The 20499-nt window shown below is 44.9% G+C and overlaps 1 protein-coding gene across 5 annotated transcripts in view; it reads left to right on the top strand.

Annotated features, from left to right (window-relative positions):
* LOC115177393 (tyrosine-protein phosphatase non-receptor type 6) overlaps positions 1-20499 on the top strand; it is a 37688-nt gene that overhangs the window by 6767 nt on the left and 10422 nt on the right. For all 5 annotated transcript variants that reach the window (XM_029738128.1, XM_029738131.1, XM_029738130.1 and 2 more), the window contains 12 exons: positions 3333-3527; positions 5166-5355; positions 7100-7216; positions 7433-7558; positions 14758-14854; positions 15013-15092; positions 15278-15424; positions 15548-15679; positions 16112-16266; positions 16964-17031; positions 17201-17343; positions 17766-17830. In XM_029738128.1, coding sequence (XP_029593988.1) covers positions 3333-3527; positions 5166-5355; positions 7100-7216; positions 7433-7558; positions 14758-14854; positions 15013-15092; positions 15278-15424; positions 15548-15679; positions 16112-16266; positions 16964-17031; positions 17201-17343; positions 17766-17830 — 1515 coding nt within the window. The remainder of the gene's footprint in view (positions 1-3332; positions 3528-5165; positions 5356-7099; positions 7217-7432; positions 7559-14757; positions 14855-15012; positions 15093-15277; positions 15425-15547; positions 15680-16111; positions 16267-16963; positions 17032-17200; positions 17344-17765; positions 17831-20499) is intronic.

The raw sequence follows: 20499 nt of genomic DNA, 5'->3' as shown, positions 1-20499 counted from the left end.
TTTTTTGCAGTATTACTTTATTTAGTGCCTTGTTGCAAATATTTTTTTCTGTACAGGCTTCCTTCTTTTCACTCTGTCAATTAGTTGAGTATTGTGGAGTAACTACAATGTTGTTGATCCATCCTCCGTTTTCTCCTATCACAGCCATTAAACTCTATAACTGTTTTAAAGTCACCATTGGCCTCATGGTGAAATCTCTAAGTGGTTTCCTTCCTCTCTGGCAATTGAGTTAGGAAGGACACATGTATCTTTGTAGTGACTGGGTGTATTGATACACCGTCCAAAGTGTAATTAATAACATCATGCTCAAAGGGATATTGAATGTCTGCTTTTTTATTTTACCCATCTACCAATACGTGCCCTTCTTTGTGAGCCATTGAAAAACCTCCCTGGTCTTTGTGGTTGAATCTGTGTGTAACGATTGTCGTCGGGAGACGAGGAAGCGGACCAAAACGCAGCTGGGAGCGAATACATGTTTATTTAACACACTAGAATTAAACATGTACACAAAATCAAGGAAAAACTGCCAATACGTTACGTGCTCAAATAACGAGACAACAACCCACAAACATCGTGGGGGAAAAGGAACTTAAATGTGATTCCCAATCAGACTTCACAAGCGACAGCTGTCTGATTGGGAAAATCACCCCCGAGCCCAACATAGAAATAAAACACAAAGAAAGGCTATAACCAAAACATAGAAAATAAAGCATAGAAATGCCACACCCTGACCAAAATAGCAGAGTTCACCTGGTCAGGGCGTGACAGTACCCCCCCTCCAACGGTGCGTACTCCCGGCGCACCAAACTAAAGTCTATTAGGGGGGGGACCCGGGTGGGCGCCTCACCCTCGGTGGAGGCTCTGGCCCCGGGCGTGTTTCTCCCCCTGCCTCCACCCTAGCCCTACCCCTCTGGCCCGGACTGGACCACTGTGGAGCGGCATGCTCAGGCTCCGGAGCGGAGCCGTCGACCGGAACAGGATTGGGCACCGGTGGACCAGACACGGGCCGTGCCGGACTGTGGACACGCACCGTGGGCTTGGTGCGGGGAACAGGAACGGGCCGGACAGGACTGTGGACACGCACCGTGGGCTTGGTGCGGGGAACAGGGATGGGCCGGACAGGACAGGACTGGGGACACGCACCACTAACCTGGTGCGGGGAGCAGAGACGGGCCGGACAGGACTGGGGACACGCACCACTAACCTGGTGCGGGGAGCAGGGACGGGCCGGGCCGGACTGGGGACACGCACCACTAACCTGGTGCGGGGAGCAGGGACGGGCCGGACAGGACTGGGGACACGCACCACTAACCTGGTGCGGGGAGCAGGGACGGGCCGGACAGGACTGGGACACGCACCACTAACCTGGTGCGGGGAGCAGGGACGGGCCGGACAGGACTGGGGACACGCACCACTAACCTGGTGCGGGGAGCAGGGACGGGCCGGACAGGACTGGGGACACGCACCACTAACCTGGTGCGGGGAGCAGGGACGGGCCGGACAGGACTGGGGACACGCACCACTAACCTGGTGCGGGGAGCAGGGACGGGCCGGACAGGACTGTGAACACGTACTGGTGACCTGAAGCGTGGAGCCGGTTTAGCCACTCGTCCTGGCTGGATGCCCATCCTAGCACGGCATGTGCTGGGCATGTCCACCGGACGCACTGGGCTGTGCGGGCGCACTGGCGACACAGCGCGCAACTCTGCATACCATGGCTTGGTGCGGGGAGCAGGGACGGGCCGGACAGGACTGGGGACACGCACCGTGGGCTTGGTGCGGGGAACAGGAACGGGCCAGACAGGACTGTGAACACGCACTGGTGACCTGAAGCGTGGAGCCGGTTTAGCCACTCGTCCTGGCTGGATGCCCATCCTAGCACGGCATGTGCTGGGCATGTCCACCGGACGCACCGGGCTGTGCGGGCGCACTGGCGACACAGCGCGCAACTCAGCATACCATGGCTCCTCCTCCAGATCTTCCCTCTGCAGGTCCTCAATCAAACGCCTCATCTCCTTCTCTTCCTCCGCCGTCATCCCCCACGAGAGCAGTGGTCTGGGCTCTTCCTCTGCCCTTCCGGACCACCCCATTAGCCCCCCCCAAACATTTTCTTGGGGCTGTTTACCGGGCCTCCTCGACCGCCGCCTGCGACTCCGTCTACCGGCTGGCTTTTCCTCCTCGACCTGGGAGTCCGTCCGCCAGGGTCCTTTCCCCAACATGATCTCCTCCCAGGTCCAGAACTCCTTTCCCTCGCGAGCCCATCTCTCGCGCTCCTTTTCCTCCCGCTGCTTGGTCCTGGTTCGGTGGGTTGTTCTGTAACGATTGTCGTCGGGAGACGAGGAAGCGGACCAAAACGCAGCTGGGAGCGAATACATGTTTATTTAACACACTAGAATTAAACATGTACACAAAATCAAGGAAAAACTGCCAATCCGTTACGTGCTCAAATAACGAGACAACAACCCACAAACATCGTGGGGGGAAAAGGAACTTAAATGTGATTCCCAATCAGACTTCACAAGCGACAGCTGTCTGATTGGGAAATCACCCCGAGCCCAACATAGAAATAAAACACAAAGAAAGGCTATAACCAAAACATAGAAAATAAAGCATAGAAATGCCACACCCTGACCAAAATAGCAGAGTTCACCTGGTCAGGGCGTGACACTGTGTTTGAAATTCACTGCTCGACTGAGGGACCTTACAGATTATTGTATGTTTGGGGTACAGAGATGAGGTAGTCATTCAAAAATCATGTTAAACACTATTATTGAGTCCATGCAACTTATTATGTGACTTGTTAAGCACATTTTACTCCTGAACTTATTTAGGCTTGCCATAACAAAGGGGTTGAATACTTGTTGACTCAAGACATTTCAGCTATTTATTTGAAATTAATTTGTCAAACATTTGAAAAACATAATTCCATTTTGACATTATGGGGTATTGTGTGTATTCCAGTGACCAACAAAATCTACATTTTATCAATTTGAATTTCAGGATCTAACAGCAAAATGTGGAAAAAGTAAAGGGGTGTGAATACTTTCTGAAGGCGCTGTATGTTAACCTACAGCATTTCACTACACCTGCAATAACATCTGCTAAATATGTGTATGTGACCAATAACATTTGATTTGATTTATAGTATATCATCTCTCCTCACTCGTCCTTTCCTCTCTCCTTTTCTTGCCGTCTGTCAGGTACAGATACACTGCATCTCTCTTTCGCTACTTTAAAAACATTTTTTTAAACTTAAAACTAGATATGGTGGAATTGTCTACTATCACTAACTGGTCCATGAATGTCCCCTCTCCCCTGATCTTTGACCCCAGGGTGGGTGAGCTGGTGACCCACATCCGTATCCAAAACACAGGGGACTTCTATGACCTGTATGGAGGGGAGAAGTTTGCCACGCTGTCCGAGCTGGTGGAGTACTACACTGCAGAGAACGGGATCCTGCAGGACAAAGACGGCACCGTGATCGAGCTCAAATACCCCTTCAACTGCTCTGACCCCACTACCGAGAGGTCAGTGCACTCTAACCTTTAACCTTTACCCTTTACCCCTAACCCTTAATTCCACCCAAGTCAGTCAGTCAAGTCCGTGTTTTGCCTCAAATCTCTAACCCTTAACTCTGCTTTCACTGTTCTGCTGAATTTCGTTGCATGTTTATCAAACTGAAGCAGATCATATAAAATGCTCCTGAGACATCCAGCCATTTTGTAATTAATACTTTCTTAATCTAAACGCTTTATGTTGAGGATCATAAAGCTTTCAGAAGGAAAGGTAATTCTAGGGCCTTTACTTTGAGGCGTGTGTGCATGCGTGCGTGCGTGTGTGTGTACGTGCGTGCATGTGTACGTGCGTGTGTGTGTGTGCGTGTGTGTGTATGTGAGTGTGTAAATCCCTCATGTTCTACCCTCACTGTCCCTCCTTTCCCCGCTCTATTTTCTCTCTCTCTCTCAGTCAGTTTTACTTCCCTTTCTTGCTGCGGTTGGAAACTTTAGGTTTTGACACATTTGAAAACAGTGACCAGACCCTCAATACCTTCCTCTCCCCTAACCTCCATTTCACTGTTGCTCTATTTCAGTCTTTCTGATCTCTTTCTCGATACCCATATCACAAGTACTGCTGTGATGGTATGCTTTATAGTCTAATTTTAATGCAGAGGTGTCATGCTATGATGTTTATGCCTCTGTAACGGTCTCACTCATCATTATTCGCAATCCATTCATGATTATCCGTAATCATGGTAGCATCCAAATTAATTAAGAAGTATTTAGAAACATACATTATTTACCATTAATTTTCATTGGGCACAAAATAATCTGAAACACAACTAAAACAAACTGAAAATGCATCTAATAAGTTAGTAGAGTCACACGCTTGATGTAGTCATTGCGTGCTAGGAATATGGGGCCAAATATTTGGGGGGACTATGGGGGGGTGATATGGGGTGAGGAAGCGGCGGGGTCGGTGATATGGGGTGAGGAAGAAGAGGGGGGTAGTTCGGGTGGGGCTCAGGCTATAAATATCATGCTGTCTTGAGCCACGAAATCTTGTCATCAGAATTTTCCGACCGCAAAGCAGGAAGTTCAGATGAAGAAATCGAGAACTGCGCCTAAATTTAAACAGCAGGCAGCACTCAGAGACGATCCCCATACTAACGAGTGTAAACTCTCCCAGACACAGACGCATGCACACAAACACACACTCACATACACTATACTCGCAGGACAGAAATACCTTGCATAAACCCATATAAAGTGCATCTGTACAGGCCGTAAATACACATTAGTTACCAAAATGTCCTCAAACGTTTATTAAAGTCCTCTACCAAGTCTTCTTTCCATTCTCTCGCAACACAGTTACAGTACATTACATTTACACTCACTTTTGCTGTCTGTTCGGTAGCACTGAACAAGCTGCAAACCGTACTTTTACAGTATAGTACTATACAGCCCTGTTCTAACACACTGGCTTCTGCTTTATGAGCTGCTTATTACAACCATGATTAGCTGAATCAGATGTGTTAGAGCAGGGCTGGAGCAAAAGCCTGTACACACAGCAGCTCTCCAGGAGGAGGGTTGGCCAGCCCTGGTGTAGGGCATAGTGATGTTTCCATTAGAGCTTCATTTACCCCTTCTCTGTCATACACCATACAGGTGGTATCACGGACACCTGTCAGGCCCCAACGCAGAGAAGTTGCTATGGGAACGGGACGAGCCGGGCACCTTCCTGGTGCGGGAGTCTCTGTCCAAACCTGGAGACTTTGTTCTGTCTGTCCTGACTGAGGAGAAGAGCAAGGCATCCAGCGGAGGGAGGAGGGTCTCACACATCAAGATCATGTGCCAGGTGTGTGTGTGTATGTGTTTGTGTGTGTGTGTGTGTGTGTGTGTGTATGTGTTTGTGTGTGTGTGTGTGTGTGCGTGCATGAGTGTGTGCGAGCATGTGAGAGTGTTTGTATGTTCTTCTCTCTCTAACTCACATTCACACATTCACTCACATTCACTATTGCAATTCACATTGCAATCTTTGCTATAGTTTTTCCCATATCTGAGTACATCTTGTTATGAAACCAGACCAATTTTCAGTTTCCCCAAAATGTTCATTCTTATGCAACGAATGACCTTCCTGCTTCCAACATGTAGGAGAAAACCTGACAAACATCAAACACACCAGCACTACTGTCTCAGCACAGAAACAGTTATGCAAAGTCCAGTCAATATGAACATGGAGGTTTGAGTTTGATAGATATCACTGACCACATCCTGGTTACAAAAGTTTGACTTAAAAAACAAGTATGCCAAGCGGTTATGTTTTAATTAGTTAGTTATGTATTTATTTGGACCCTTAGGTGATGTGTGAAAATGCGTATACGATTCCAATAAAATACATGAGAATTGGTGTTCACAATGAAATACTTTATATTCATGTGTGTACAGTAACTACCACTAGAAATAAAAATAGCATAGTTATTTCCGAGTGCAGAGCTAGACTGTAACTAACTGCATTCATCCCCAAGCCTTTTCGTAGATTCAACATTATCAGCAGCACCATCATGGTTAGGTTATTTTTAGCTGTGGTTCATCTCATTGCAGACATGATGCAGATTTGAATGAGAGGCATTGTAGGGCTGGAGTCTGAAGAATTCAGGGTCAGAAGATTATCACAGAGGTCATTGAGTCTTGGCACAGGCCCTACCAGGAGCAAGCATCAGGTGCATTTCTTAATAGCTAACAGGATGTACATTAAAGATGTTTTCTGGTACTTTTGTTTACTTTTGAACCAGTGGTTCTTAAAGTAGCGCCCACGAGCCAAAAGTGGTCCCTGAAAATTGCATACTATGTCACAAATGGGCAGATATGTTCACCTCTCTCTCCCCCTTTCTGATTTTCTCTATTTTTACATATTTTTGATATTGAATGCTATCAGATCTTCAACCAAGACCTAATATTAGATTAAGGAAACCTGAGTCTACAAATTAGAAAACAAATTGATGCTTATTTTATTTATTTAATTGACATAGTTATGCAACACCCTTACACTCAATAACTGGTTGTGCCACCTTTAGCTGCAATGACAGCAACCAAATGCTACCTGTAGTTGTTGATCAGTCTCTCACATCGCTGTGGAGGAATTTTGGCCCACTCTTGCATGCAGAACTACTTTAACTCAGCAACATTTGTGGGTTTTCAAGGATGAACTGCTCGTTTCAAGTCCTGCCAGAACATCCAAATTGAGATTTGGTCTGGACTTTGACTAGGCCATTCCAAAACTTCAAATTTGTTGCTTTTTTGTTATTTTCATGACTTGATTGTTTGTATTCGATCATTGTCTTGCTGCATGACCCAGCTGTGCTTCAGCTCACAGACAGATGGCCTGACATTCTCCAGTAGAATACTCTGATACAGAGCAGAATTCATGGTTCCTTCTATTAAGGCAAGTCCTCCTGGTCCTGAGGCAGCAAAGCATCATCAAACCATTACACTACCACCACCATGCTTGACCGTTGGTATAGGGTTCTTACTGTGGAATGCAGTGTTTGGTTTTTGCCAGGCATAATGGGACCTATGTCGTCATATATTTATATAAATAGAATGACCGGTACACGGTGGGAGGCAAAGAGATGTTTGACACCCTGGCTGACCTGATGGAGCACTACAAACGCAAAGGCATCGAGGAGATGTCTGGAACCTGGGTGCACCTCAAACAGGTAAAGACTTACAGGACTTACAGTTGTAACCCCATACAGGTCACAGAGTCACTGTGAGTGTTGCAGTCAAGTTACAACCTTACACAGGTCGGAGATGCTGTATCGTATAATGGGTTAAAGATCACCTGAATGACAAGTTAGAGCCATATCCGAACAAATCTTGACTTATTCTCCTCTCCTTCTCTTTCCTGTCCACTCCATCCTTCTCTCCTTCAGCCCTACTTCTCCACCAGAGTGAATGCAGCAGACATTGACAGCAGAGTGAGGCTGCTGGACCAGACGGCCGAGAGAGAGAACGAGGGAGACAAGAAGAGCAAAGCAGGATTCTGGGAGGAGTTTGATGTAAGTCGATTACGTTTTTGATGGAAGGAAGATGTGATGTTTTGACCAACCCTTCTTAACCTCTTCTTCTCTTTACTCAACCTGGTCTCAGAGCATTTCATATTATTATGTATGTAAATTCGAGACACTCCATTTAGTATGATATGTTAAGTTTCTTATTGTATGTATTAATTTGTTTATGACCATCACCCATTTTATATGATATGTTATGAATTACAATTCTTATTATATGTTACAAATTTGCAAAACGTACTACATGTTACGAATTTTTTAAAAGTATGATATGTTATGAATTCTAGCAAGGTGGCTAACGTTAACCACCTGGCTAATTTTAGCTAGGCTAGGGGTTAGGGTTAAGCTTAGGGTTAAGTTTAGGAGTTAGGTTAAAGGGTTAAGGTTAGGGGAAGGGTTAGCTAACATGCTAAGTAGTTGCAAAGTAGCTAAAAAGTAGTAAGTATTTGAAAAGTAGCTAAAATGCTAAAGTTGTCCGTGATGAGATTCAAACTAGCAGCCTTGGGTTGCTAAATGTTCGTGTTATACACCCACACAACCACCCCACGTTTGTTTTGCCTTAAGTAACCATCTATCTTATGTTACCAAACGTAACATATACTAATTTGATTGTCTCGGGTTTACATTTACTATGTTATGCCTAGTAAATGAGACCAGGATGCTTTACTCTACTGTAGGTTTTCTGAGGCCTAATTTCTTACATGCTGACCACACCAGCATTGCAAAATAAATGTACACATACGTGTTATTTAATCATTGCATCGAAACTGCTTGCTCGTGTCCACGTGCGTCTGCGTAGCCAGACGCTAAAATAGAACTTGGCTATATTTGTGATGCTTGACGAGCTGCAAATCCAATCTCTCCCATCTCCTCATTGGTTTTCAGGAGCATATACCCATGTAGGTGATTGAAAGATGAACTGAGGTCCACACTCCAGTCCAGTTGGTAGTGGTAATGCACCTCAAAGTTGGTTAGCACCCGCCATAAGTCCAAAGAAGAATCCTGAAGGAGGAGAGATTACTTTTAAACTAACTCGGTTTAACCTTTTATCTGTGGATTAATTGTCGGAGTAGAGGAATTTGTGCATTTCAGGTAAAATAACAATCAAATGTTTATATCCCAGGACAATTTAGCCAGCAACAGCAAGCTAGCTAGCTAAATTGGCTTGAATGTTTAATGCTTTTCGACCTGTCCCCAAATGAATATAGTTGGTTTAGAGTTCGTTTTGATATTTCAACCTGCGTCCTCTGATCTCGTCTGGTGTGGATGGACAAAATCAGCATGAAACTGTGTCTGTGTTTGATGCTTTAGTTGGTCATATAAGCTGTGTACGTAATGTGCCTTTGCTCTTGTGCAACATGGTGAAACATGTTCCGTTAGACAAGTCAAAGTGAGAGTGTTGCAAGGAAAAACTATAATCAAATGGTTAGTCTCACTACTACAGCCATAGGAAATAAACTGCAAGAACCATAGACCACATTTTTACTACCACCATGTGGTAGCATGTGGTACTGCTATTTGAGGCCTCTGTCTCAATTGTCTAATCTCAGAAACCCACAACTAAAACCTTGCATAATTGCGTTAGATGCTAAATAGTCTGGCCACGAGAGATTAGAAATTGTCTAACACTAATTCCAAACTGCTTTAACAGTACGTTAAAAATGACTTTTCAAATGGTAAAAAAAATATGGGTAACGAATGTACATTATCTGTATGTTCATAAAGCATACATAACACATCCATGATCACATAATAAACATGCCATATTTATAGAGCATTCATTAATGTATTCATAGTAATATAGTATGTCAGTATTCCACAAATACTGGGGATGGGGATTTGCATGTCTTTAAACATGAACTCATTCTCCTGAAGGTATTCCTGAAAAGATTTTCAGTTGTCACACCTGGGTTGAGTGAATCTATGTTTGGGATTTTTACAGTCAATCCCTTCCCTCAAGACTGTGAGGTTAGGCCAGGGGTTAGGTTACTCTGGTCCTGGAATACACATGCAGGCTTTTGTTCTAGCCCAGTGAAATAGTAAACACTGGATGTATGTGTAACCCCAATCCTTCAGACCAATTAGAGTTCACCTGAGCTGACACAGGCTAACAGGCAGGATGAGAGGGGCTGATGATGCTGATAAGGAACCTCACTGAAACGCCCCTCATAACCAGGAGACTGGATTAGCACTAGCAGCAGCTTCCACCAGGGGTCAGGGATCAGTACAGGTTATAAGGCAATACAGGTTGTACACACAGGTTGTACACACAATACCCCATAATGACATAGTAAATAACTTTTTTGTGAAAATGTATTAAAAATAAAAAAACGTATCACATTTACATAAGTATTCAGACCCTTTACTTAGTACTTTGTTGAAGTACCTTTGGCAGCGATTACAGCCTTGAGTCTTCTTGTATGAAGCTACAAGCTTGGCACACCTGTATTTGGGGAGTTTCTCCTATTCTTCTCTGCAGATCCTCTCAAGCTCTGTCAGGTTGGATGGGGAGCGCCCCTGCACAGCTATTTTCACGTCTCACTAGAGATGTTCGATTGGGTTCAAGTCCGGGCTCTGGCTGGGCCACTCAAGGCCATTCAGAGATTGACCTGAAGCCACTCATGCATTGTCTTGGCTGTGTGCTTAGGGTCATTGTACTGTTGGAAGGTGAACCTTCACCCCAGTCTGAGGTCCTGAGTACTCTGGAGCAGGTTTTCATCAAGAATTTCTCTGTACTTTGCTCCATTGATTTTTCCCTCAATCCTGACTAATCTCCCAGTCCCTGCCGCTGAAAAACAATCCCACAGCATGATGCTGCCACCACCATGCTTCACCGTAGGGATGGTGCCAGGTTTCCTCCAGACGTGATGCTTGGCATTCAGGCCTAAAGTTCAATCCTGGTTTCATCAGACCAGAAAATCTTGTTTCTCATGGTCTGAGAGTCTTTAGGTGCCTTTTGGCAAACTCCAAGTGGGCTATCATTTGCCTTTTACTGAGGAGTGGCTTCCGTCTGGCCACTCTACCATGATGACCTGATTGGTGGAGTGCTGCAGAGATGGTTGTCCTTCTGGAAGGTTCTCCCATCTCCACAGAGGAACTCTGGATCTCTGTCAGAGTGACCATCGGGTTCTTGGTCACCTCCCTGGCCAATGCCCTTCACCCCCGATTGCTCAGTTTTGCCGGGCGGCCAGTTCTAGGAAGAATCTTGGTGATTCAAACTTCTTCTATTTAAGAATGATAGAGGTCACTGTGTTCTTGGGGACGTTCAATGCTGCAGAAATGTTTTGGTACCCTTCCCCTGATCTGTGCCACGACACAAATCCTGTCTCGGAGCTCTATGGACAATTCCTTCGACCTCATGCTTGGTTTTTGCTCTGACATGCACTGTCAACTGTGAGACCTTATCAGAGATTGACCATGATTTGGAAAGGTGTGTGCCTTTCCAAATCATGTCCAATTAATTGAATTTACCGCAGTTGGACTCCAATCAAGTTGTTGAAACATCTCAAGAATGATCATTGATACAGGATGCACCTGAGCTCAATTTTCAAGTCTCATAGCAAAGGGTCTGAATACATATGTAAATACGGTATTTCTGTTTATTATTTGTAATAAATTTGCTAAAATGTAAAAAAAACTGTTTTCGCTTTGTCTTTATGGGGTATTGTGTGTAGATTGATGAGTATTTTTTATTTATTTAATCAATTTCAGAATCAGGCTGTAACATAACAAATGTGGAAAAAGTCAAGGGGTCTGAATACTTTCCGAATGTACCGTATTTATCCCGGGAAAAGGGAGTGGTTTTGGGCAGTAAATCACTGTAAATCTCGGTATACGGATTCCAGCCATTCAACCCTACTATAGATACAGTGGTTACCGTCAAAGATACTGTGGGCTAACTTGGATGTGAGTTAGATAGTCACCTATCTGGTGAGGGTATAAACTTAAAAGCTCTCTCCAACGTTAACCAAAAAGTATCATTTCTGGCTAAGAAAATCAAGATTTCTTGGTACTAGTACCTCTTGGTATAGTAGTTCTCCCTAGGGCATCAAGAATTAGACCTCATAATCAGATAGTCAGGATTACTTCAAGCTCCTATCCTGCAGTCAGGATCACACCCAATCTCCCATCATGTAGTCAGGATCACACCCAAGCTCCCATCATGTAGTCAGGATCACACCCAAGGTCCCATCATGTAGTCAGGATCACACCCAAGCTCCCATCATGTAGTCAGGATCACACCCAAGGTCCCATCATGTAGTCAGGATCACACCCAAGCTCCCATCATGTAGTCAGGATCACACCCAAGGTCCCATCATGTAGTCAGGATCACACCCAAGCTCCCATCATGTAGTCAGGATCACACCCAAGCTCCCATCATGTAGTCAGGATCACACCCAAGCTCCCATCATGTAGTCAGGATCACACCCAAGGTCCCATCATGTAGTCAGGATCACACCCAAGGTCCCATCATGTAGTCATCACTCTCACTTTGATGACCTGAAATGGCTCAAGGTAAAAACAACTGAAGTCACCCAAATCAAGATAGGGCTTATCAACTAAACTGTATAGCCTTGTCCCCACATACTCTTCCTTTCGCTGCCTTTCCTTCCAGTTCTCTGATGCCAATGACTGTAACAAATTGCAAAAATCTATGAAGCTGGAGTCTTATATCTCCCTCTCTAACTTTAAGCATTAGCTGTCAGAGCAGCTTACCGATCACTGTACCTGTACACAGCCAATCTGTAAATAGCACACCCAACTACCTCATCCCCATATTGTTATTTATCCTCTTGCTCTTTTGCACCCCAGTATCTCAACTTGCACATCATCATCTGCACATCTATCACTCCAGTATTAATGCTAAATTGTAATTATTTTCACCTCTATGGCCTATTTATTGCCTACCTCCCTACTCTTCTACATTTGCACACACTGTACATAGACTTTTCTATTTTTCTTTTGTGTTATTGACTGTACATTTGTTTATGTGTAACTCTGTGTTGTTGTTTTTGTCGCACTGTTTTGCTATATCTTGGCCAGGTCGCAGTTGTAAATGAGAACTTGTTCTCAACTGGCCTACCTGGTTAAATAAAGGTGAAATATTTTTTAAATAAAAATACCTATATGTAATTATTTCAGCCGCATTAGAGACTCGTCCGAGATTCCTAAAGACTGGAAAGCTGCCGCGGTCATCCCCCCTCTTCAAAGGGGGAGACACTCTAGACCCAAACTGTTACAGACCTATACCCATCCTGCCCTGCCTTTCAAAAGTCTTCGAAAGCCAAGTTAACAAACAGATCACTGACCATTTCGAATCCCACCGTACATTCTCCGCTGTGCAATCTGGTTTCCGAGCTGGTCACGGGTGCACCTCAGGCATGCTCAAGGTACTAAACGATATCATAACCGCCATTGATAAAAGACAGTACTGTGCAGCCGTCTTCATCGACCTGGCCAAGGCTTTCAACTCTGTCAATCACCGTATTCTTAACGGCAGACTCAACAGCCTTGGTTTCTCAAATGACTGTCTCGCCTGGTTCACCAACTACTTCTCAGATAGAGTTCAGTGTGTCAAATCGGAGGGCCTGTTGTTCGGACCTCTGGCAGTCTCTATGGGGGTGCCACAGGGTTCAATTCTCGGGCCGACTCTTTTCTCTGTATACATCAATAATGTCGCTCTTGCTGCGGGTGATTCCTTGATCCACCTCTACGCAGACAACACCATTCTGTATACATCTGGCCCTTCTTTGGACACTGTGTTAACAAACCTCCAAACGAGCGTCAATGCCATACAACACTCCTTCCGTGGCCTCCAACTGCTCTTAAATGCAAGTAAAACTAAATGCATGCTCTTCAGCCGATCGCTGCTTGCACCCGCCCGCCCGACTAGCATCACTACTCTGGACTGTTCTGACTTAGAATATGTGGACAACTACAAATACCTAGGTGTCTGGCTAGACTGTAAACTCTCCTTCCAGACTCATATTAAGCATCTCCAATCCAAAATTAAATCTAGAATCGGCTTCCTATTTCGCAACAAAGCCTCCTTCACTCATGCTGCCAAACATACCCTCGTAAAACTGACTATCCTACCGATCCTCGACTTCGGCGATGTCATCTACAAAATAGCCTCCAACACTCTACTCAGCAAACTGGATGCAGTCTATCAAAGTGCCATCCATTTTGTCACCAAAGCCCCATATACCACCCACCACTGCGACCTGTATGCTCTCGTCTGCTGGCCCTCGCTACATATTCGTCGCCAGACCCATTGGCTCCAGGTCATCTATAAGTCTTTGCTAGGTAAATCTACACCTTATCTCAGCTCACTGGTCACCATAACAACATCCACCCGTAGCACGCGCTCCAGCAGGTATATCTCACTGGTCATCCCCAAAGCCAACACTCACTTTGGCCGCCTTTCCTTCCAGTTTTCTGCTGCCAATGGCTGGAACGAATTGCAAAGATCGCTGAAGTTGGAGACATATCTCCCTCACTAACTTTAAGCATCAGCTATCTGAGCAGCTTACCGATCGCTGCAGCTGTACATAGCCCATCTGTAAATAGCCCACCCAACTACCTACCTCATCCCCATATTGTTTTTATTTACTTTTTTGCTCTTTTGCACACCAGTATTTCTACTTGCACATCATCATCTGCACATCTATCACTTCAGTGTTAATTTGTTAATTGTAATTACTTCACCACTATTGGCCTATTTATTGCCTTACCTCCTTACTCCATTTGCACACACTGTATATAGATTTTTCTATTGTGTTATTGACTGTACTTTTGTTTATCCCATCTGTAACTCTGTGTTGTTTTTGTCGCACTGCTTTGCTTTATCTTGGCCAGGTCACAGATGTAAATGAGAACTTGTTTTCAACTGTCCTACCTGGTTAAATAAAGGTTAAATAAAACAATTGAGAATAGCTTAAAGGTGTCACTTAAAAATGGTTGAGAAATGTCATGGCTGTTTGAGGGTATTTTTATTTTCAAGAAGTGACCCGTTTAAAGGCCCCTCTATACTGTTGGTTAAGTAATTGAATGCTTGTTGATGTTTTTAAAATTGTATTAAGCTTACAATGACTGTCTTTCTCTCTCTCTCTCTCTCTCTCTCTCTCTCTCTCTCTCTCTCTCTCTCTCTCTCTCTCTCTCTCCTCTCTCTTTCTTGTTCTTTTCAGGCCCTTCAAAAGCAGGAGACAAAGGTGAAGAAGAGCAGAGAAGAAGGGATGAGACCAGAAAACAAAAGCAAAAACCGATATAAGAACATACTTCCCTGTAAGAGCATCTACTTCTAAAGTGCAATGATATAGCCTCTTATCTTTTACCCATCTTCTTTACATTTTCTCTTCCATTTATATTCTCTCTGTCTGATACATCCCCTCATCTCTCTCTCTCATCCTTCCATCTCTACACTCATCCTATTCTCCTCCCAGTTGATGAGACCAGGGTCATTCTGTCATCTGGAGACCCCAATATCATTGGCTCAGATTACATCAATGGCAACTATGTGACAGTAAGTACATGTTATGTCACCTTGTAGTCTCAACATCAAATGATAAACCACTGTTATGAATCCATAACAAGTCTAAACATGAACATGTTTTTATTAATATGATCAAAGACTATAATTGCAAAGGGCTTTGTCTCCATGTAGACAATATTTGACATATTTTACTAACTTTCTCCGTCTCTTTGTAGAATAAGCTGCAGGAGTCCGGTGACCAGAAGGTGTACATCGCCTGTCAGGGCTGCCTTGCAACAACTGTCAACGATTTCTGGCAGATGGTGTGGCAAGAGAAGACAAGGGTCATCGTTATGACAACCAGGGAGGTCGAGAAGGGACGGGTTAGTAACTTTTACTGAGAATTTGAAAGCATTTTCTTTTACATTGTATGATTTTAACATTATAACAGTATAAACTGCCCATCTCATTTTCCTCAAACCATTTCTCCATGTTTGTTTATGCAGAATAAATGTGTGCCATACTGGCCAGAAATGCAGGGCTCCAGAGAGGTGGGGCCGTATGTGGTCACTTGTGTCTCTGAGAGAGATGCCACTGACTACAAGATTAGGGTTATGGAGATCTCCCCTCTGGATCAGGTAGGTACCACCTGCTGGCTCCACCCATCATCACCTCTCTTACCTCTGTTACCACTGTCATCACTGTAATCACTGTTACCTCTGTCATCACTGTTACCTCTGTCATCACTGTTACCTCTGCCATCACTCTCATCACTACCATCATTGTCATTACTGTTAACACTTTTACCTCTGTCATCACTGTTATCGCTATCATCACCATCACCACTGTTACCGTTACCTTCACTGTCATCACTGTTACCATTGCCACCACTGCATCACTGTTACCGTTATCATCACTGTCATCTCTGTCATCACTGTTACCTCTGTCGTCACTGTTACCATTATCATCACTGTCATCACTGTTACCTCGGTCATCACTGCAGTCACAGATTAGCTGAGTTTACAGTATTACTCATGTCTCTTTCCTCTCCCCTCCTCGGTCTGTCCCAGTCGGATTCGGTCCGTACTATCTGGCACTACCAGTACCTGAGCTGGCCCGACCATGGAGTTCCCGAGGAGCCAGGAGGGGTGCTCAGCTTCCTCTCTCAGGTCAACTTAAAACAGGCCGAGTTCACCAACGCCGGGCCAATGATCATCCACTGCAGGTATATTCTAGCTATCTTCCAGTCCTAAACTTGGTATATTCCAGCTGTATTCAGGAAGATAAGTGTCAGTTCTATCCATTCTCCATTGTCTAGAATAATACAAATTTCAGATTATGTTGTTTTTCCAGGATTAAGATTAGTTGTTAAGATTAGTTGTGGTACTCAGCATTTTAAGTCAACTCACAGTTTATCCTATAGGAATTTTCCCCTTGTGATATCAAGAATAGGGAGGGTTCTTGTACTCTTGTACGTTGTTGGTCCCGTGACTATTTGTTATGTAAGCGGACATAAGTGCAGCATAATAGTGTATAGAGTGTTCACCAGGCTGTTGCAGTACAGTTTAATGACAAAAGCTATTTCCTTTGCTTCTTTACACTGAAAGACATCCATAGGGACAAAGTTCTTATCCAATCCACTGGTCTTTATAATATAACCAAACTGTCCCAGTCACGTGTGTGTACAGTGGTCATCCCCTGGCTGAGACATCTGTTAGTGTGACAACATGACAAATCCCTCTCCATTTGTCCATGATCACTTTACACCTCCGATCACAGAATGACTTAGATGATCAATACTGCTCTAGAAATGGTTTCAATACAGTTCATTATTTTCAGTGAATTGCATTGAGTCCAATCACATTGTACTGTACTGCCAGTTGTCCTTACAACCACTCTGTTTGTGTTGTGTTTCTGTGTAGTGCTGGAATAGGCCGAACTGGCACCATTGTGGTGATCGACATGATCATCGAGACCATTGACACTAAAGGTGAGTCTCTTTCATTACCAAAGTTCCCACATTTCTTCAGATCTTCATGATTTTATACTGTATCTTATTATGGCTCTTTTGTTCCATGATCCTTGTAATGCCTGTCATCACTGTAGCATGACAGTGTTTTTGTTGTTGATTGTGATTCTAACTTCCTGGTTATCCACAGGTCTGGACTGTGACATAGACATCCAGAAGAGCATCCAGATGGTGCGAGATCAGCGGTCAGGCATGGTGCAGACTGAGGCCCAGTACAAGTTCATCTACCTGGCCGTCTCTGAGTACATAGAGGCCTCCAAGACCTACAACAAGGTGAGGGAGAGGTTGCAATAGAAGGGAGAGAGGAATATGGGTAATATGGAATCAAATATATATTGTTCTCCTCTCCCAAGTGCGCTGGCGACAGTATATGTCTATTGACAAACTGTGTTGAAAAACAACATTCCAGAAATAACAAGACAGCAGAGAGAGACTCAGATATCAGCTGACAGAGGGATCTGTGTCAAGATATACTTTTCACTGTTGTTGTGCATGTTCTTCTGTCCTCCAGACAGAGATCTTATCATAGACTGCTTTGTAAAAGATGAACATTGACAGAGAGAGGTTGAAATTGTTAATGGAAATTGCTAATGTTCTGGGAAATTCATAATAAGACTATGACTTACTCTGCACATTGACTCACCTTATACCACCCATCATGTCTAACACTCGCTGTCCTCTTCTCCCCTTTCTAGGGAGCTGAGACAGAGTATGGAAATTTGCAGTTCAAACACCAGCCTGCCAGCCGCAAGGTCTCCAAGTGAGTTTGTACAGGGTGTTTCTGTGCACATGCCATTGGAGTCCCGTGCATATTCCCATCTCTCCTCAAAACCACAAGTTCTCTGACGCAGGCTACACAGAGAGCAAGAGACACACACACACAGAGAGAGAGAGAGACACACACACACTCAGAGAGAGAGAGAGACACACACACACACACAGAGATAGAGAGAGAGACACACACACACTCAGAGAGAGAGAGACGGAAGAGAGAGAGAGAGATGGGAGAGAGAAAGACGGAAGAGAGAGAGAGAGATGGGAGAGAGAGAGACAGAAGAGAGAGAGAGTGACGGAAGAGAGACAGAGACACAGAAGAGAGACAGAGACACGGAAGAGAGAGAGCGACAGGTTAGGTAGAGAGAGACGGAAGAGAGACAGAGACATGGAAGAGAGAGAGCGAGAGGTTAGGTAGAGAGAGATGGAAGAGAGAGATGAGCGGATGTACACTTTCTCTCTCAGCTCTGTCTCCTAATGAGCCTAGCTTCTATAAGCCATATTGAAAATGGGACCATTGTTTATCATCGTCGTCCCCCATGTCTCTCCTTCCTTCTGTTGTCCAATTTAGCTGATTGGGCACGTTTGTGTAACCTTTGGAGGTGATACATTTGGCTAGGTAGCCCTACTGTACTCTCTCGCTCTGGAAAGAATGGACCAATTAGAAAAAACTAAACTGGACAACAAAGGAGAGGAAGAATCACTTGACCTGTTAGGATCGTCCGGACTGACCAAACTCTGTTAACTTCCACTCGATCAACCAGCCCATTCTCTTGTCAGGGTTCAAATTACACTCTGATTCCCAGGGATGCCCTGAAAATAGTTAAGACAATGTTAGCAGTGTTAACTGCTATGAGAATGTAGGGACATGGGTTCTTCTTGACCAGGAAACACTTTGGACCCTGATTATACAGCTGGCTATAGGGATCACCCTGGTTATACAGCACGGTTCACCCTGGTTATACAGCAGGCTATAGGGATCACCCTGGTTATACAGCACGGTTCACCCTGGTTATACAGCAGGCTATAGGGATCACCCTGGTTATACAGCACGGTTCACCCTGGTTATACAGCAGGCTATAGGGATCACCCTGGTTATACAGCACGGTTCACCCTGGTTATACAGCTGGCTATAGGGATCACCCTGGTTATACAGCACGGTTCACCCTGGTTATACAGCTGGCTATAGGGATCACCCTGGTTATACAGCACGGTTCACCCTGGTTATACAGCACGGTTTACCCTGGTTATACAGCTGGCTATAGGGATTACCCTGGTTATACAGCATGGTTTACCCTGGTTATACAGCTGGCAATAGGGACACCCTGGTTATACAGCACAGTTCACCCTGGTTAACAGCTGGCTATAGGGATCACCCTGGTTATACAGCACGGTTCACCCTGGTTATATAGCTGGCTATAGGGATCACCCTGGTTATACAGCACGGTTCACCCTGGTTATACAGCTGGCTATAGGGATTACCCTGGTTATACAGCACGGTTCACCCTAGTTATACAGCAGGCTATAGGGATCACCCTGGTTATACAGCACGATTTATCCTGGTTAACAGCTGGCTATAGTGATCACCCTGGTTATACAGCACAGTTCACCCTGGTTATGCAGTTGGCTATAGGGATCACCCTGGTTATACAGCAGGCTATAGGGATCACCCTGGTTATACAGCACGGTTTACCCTAGTTATACAGCAGGCTATAGGGATCACCCTGGTTATACAGCAGGCTATAGGGATCACCCTGGTTATATAGCTGGCTATAGGGATCACCCTGGTTATACAGCACAGTTCACCCTGGTTATATAGCAGGCTATAGGGATTACTGTGGTTATACAGCACGGTTCACCCTAGTTATACAGCAGGCTATAGGGATCACCCTAGTTATACAGCAGGCTATAGGGATCACCCTAGTTATACAGCAGGCTATAGGGATCACCCTAGTTATACAGCAGGCTATAGGGATCACCCTGGTTATATAGCACAGTTCACCCTGGTTAACAGCTGGCTATAGGGATCACCCTGGTTATACTGCACAATTCACCCTGGTTATGCAGCTGGCTATAGGGATCACCCTGGTTATACAGCAGGCTATAGGGATCACCCTGGTTATACAGCACGGTTCACCCTGGTTATACAACAGGCTATAGGGATCACCCTGGTAATACAGCAGGCTATAGGGATCACCCTGGTTATACAGCAGGCTATAGGGATCACCCTGGTTATACAGCAGGCTATAGGGATCACCCTGGTAATACAGCAGGCTATAGGGATCACCCTGGTTATACAGCAGGCTATAGGGATCACCCTGGTTATACAGCAGGCTATAGGGATCACCCTGGTTATACAGCACAGTTCACCCTGGTTATACAGCTGGCTATAGGGATCACCCTGGTTATACAGCACAGTTCACCCTGGTTATACAGCTGGCTATAGGGATCACGTCAGTTTATACAGCACGGTTCACCCTGGTTATACAGCTGGCTGTAGGGATCACCCTGGTTTACAGCAGGCTATAGGGATCAGAGTTCTTCCTGGTTGGATGACATGGTCGGGAAAGACTCTGGGCCCTAGTAACGAAAGAGCCCCCGAGGCACCCACCTCATGTATAATCAAACCCCTGTCTCTAGTACAGTATAGTACAC

The sequence above is a fragment of the Salmo trutta genome, chromosome 37 (assembly GCF_901001165.1).
Source record: "Salmo trutta chromosome 37, fSalTru1.1, whole genome shotgun sequence".
Classification (NCBI taxonomy): domain Eukaryota; kingdom Metazoa; phylum Chordata; class Actinopteri; order Salmoniformes; family Salmonidae; genus Salmo; species Salmo trutta.
Note: the sequence above shows the minus strand (reverse complement) of the source record. Positions and strands in the feature narration are given on the sequence as shown.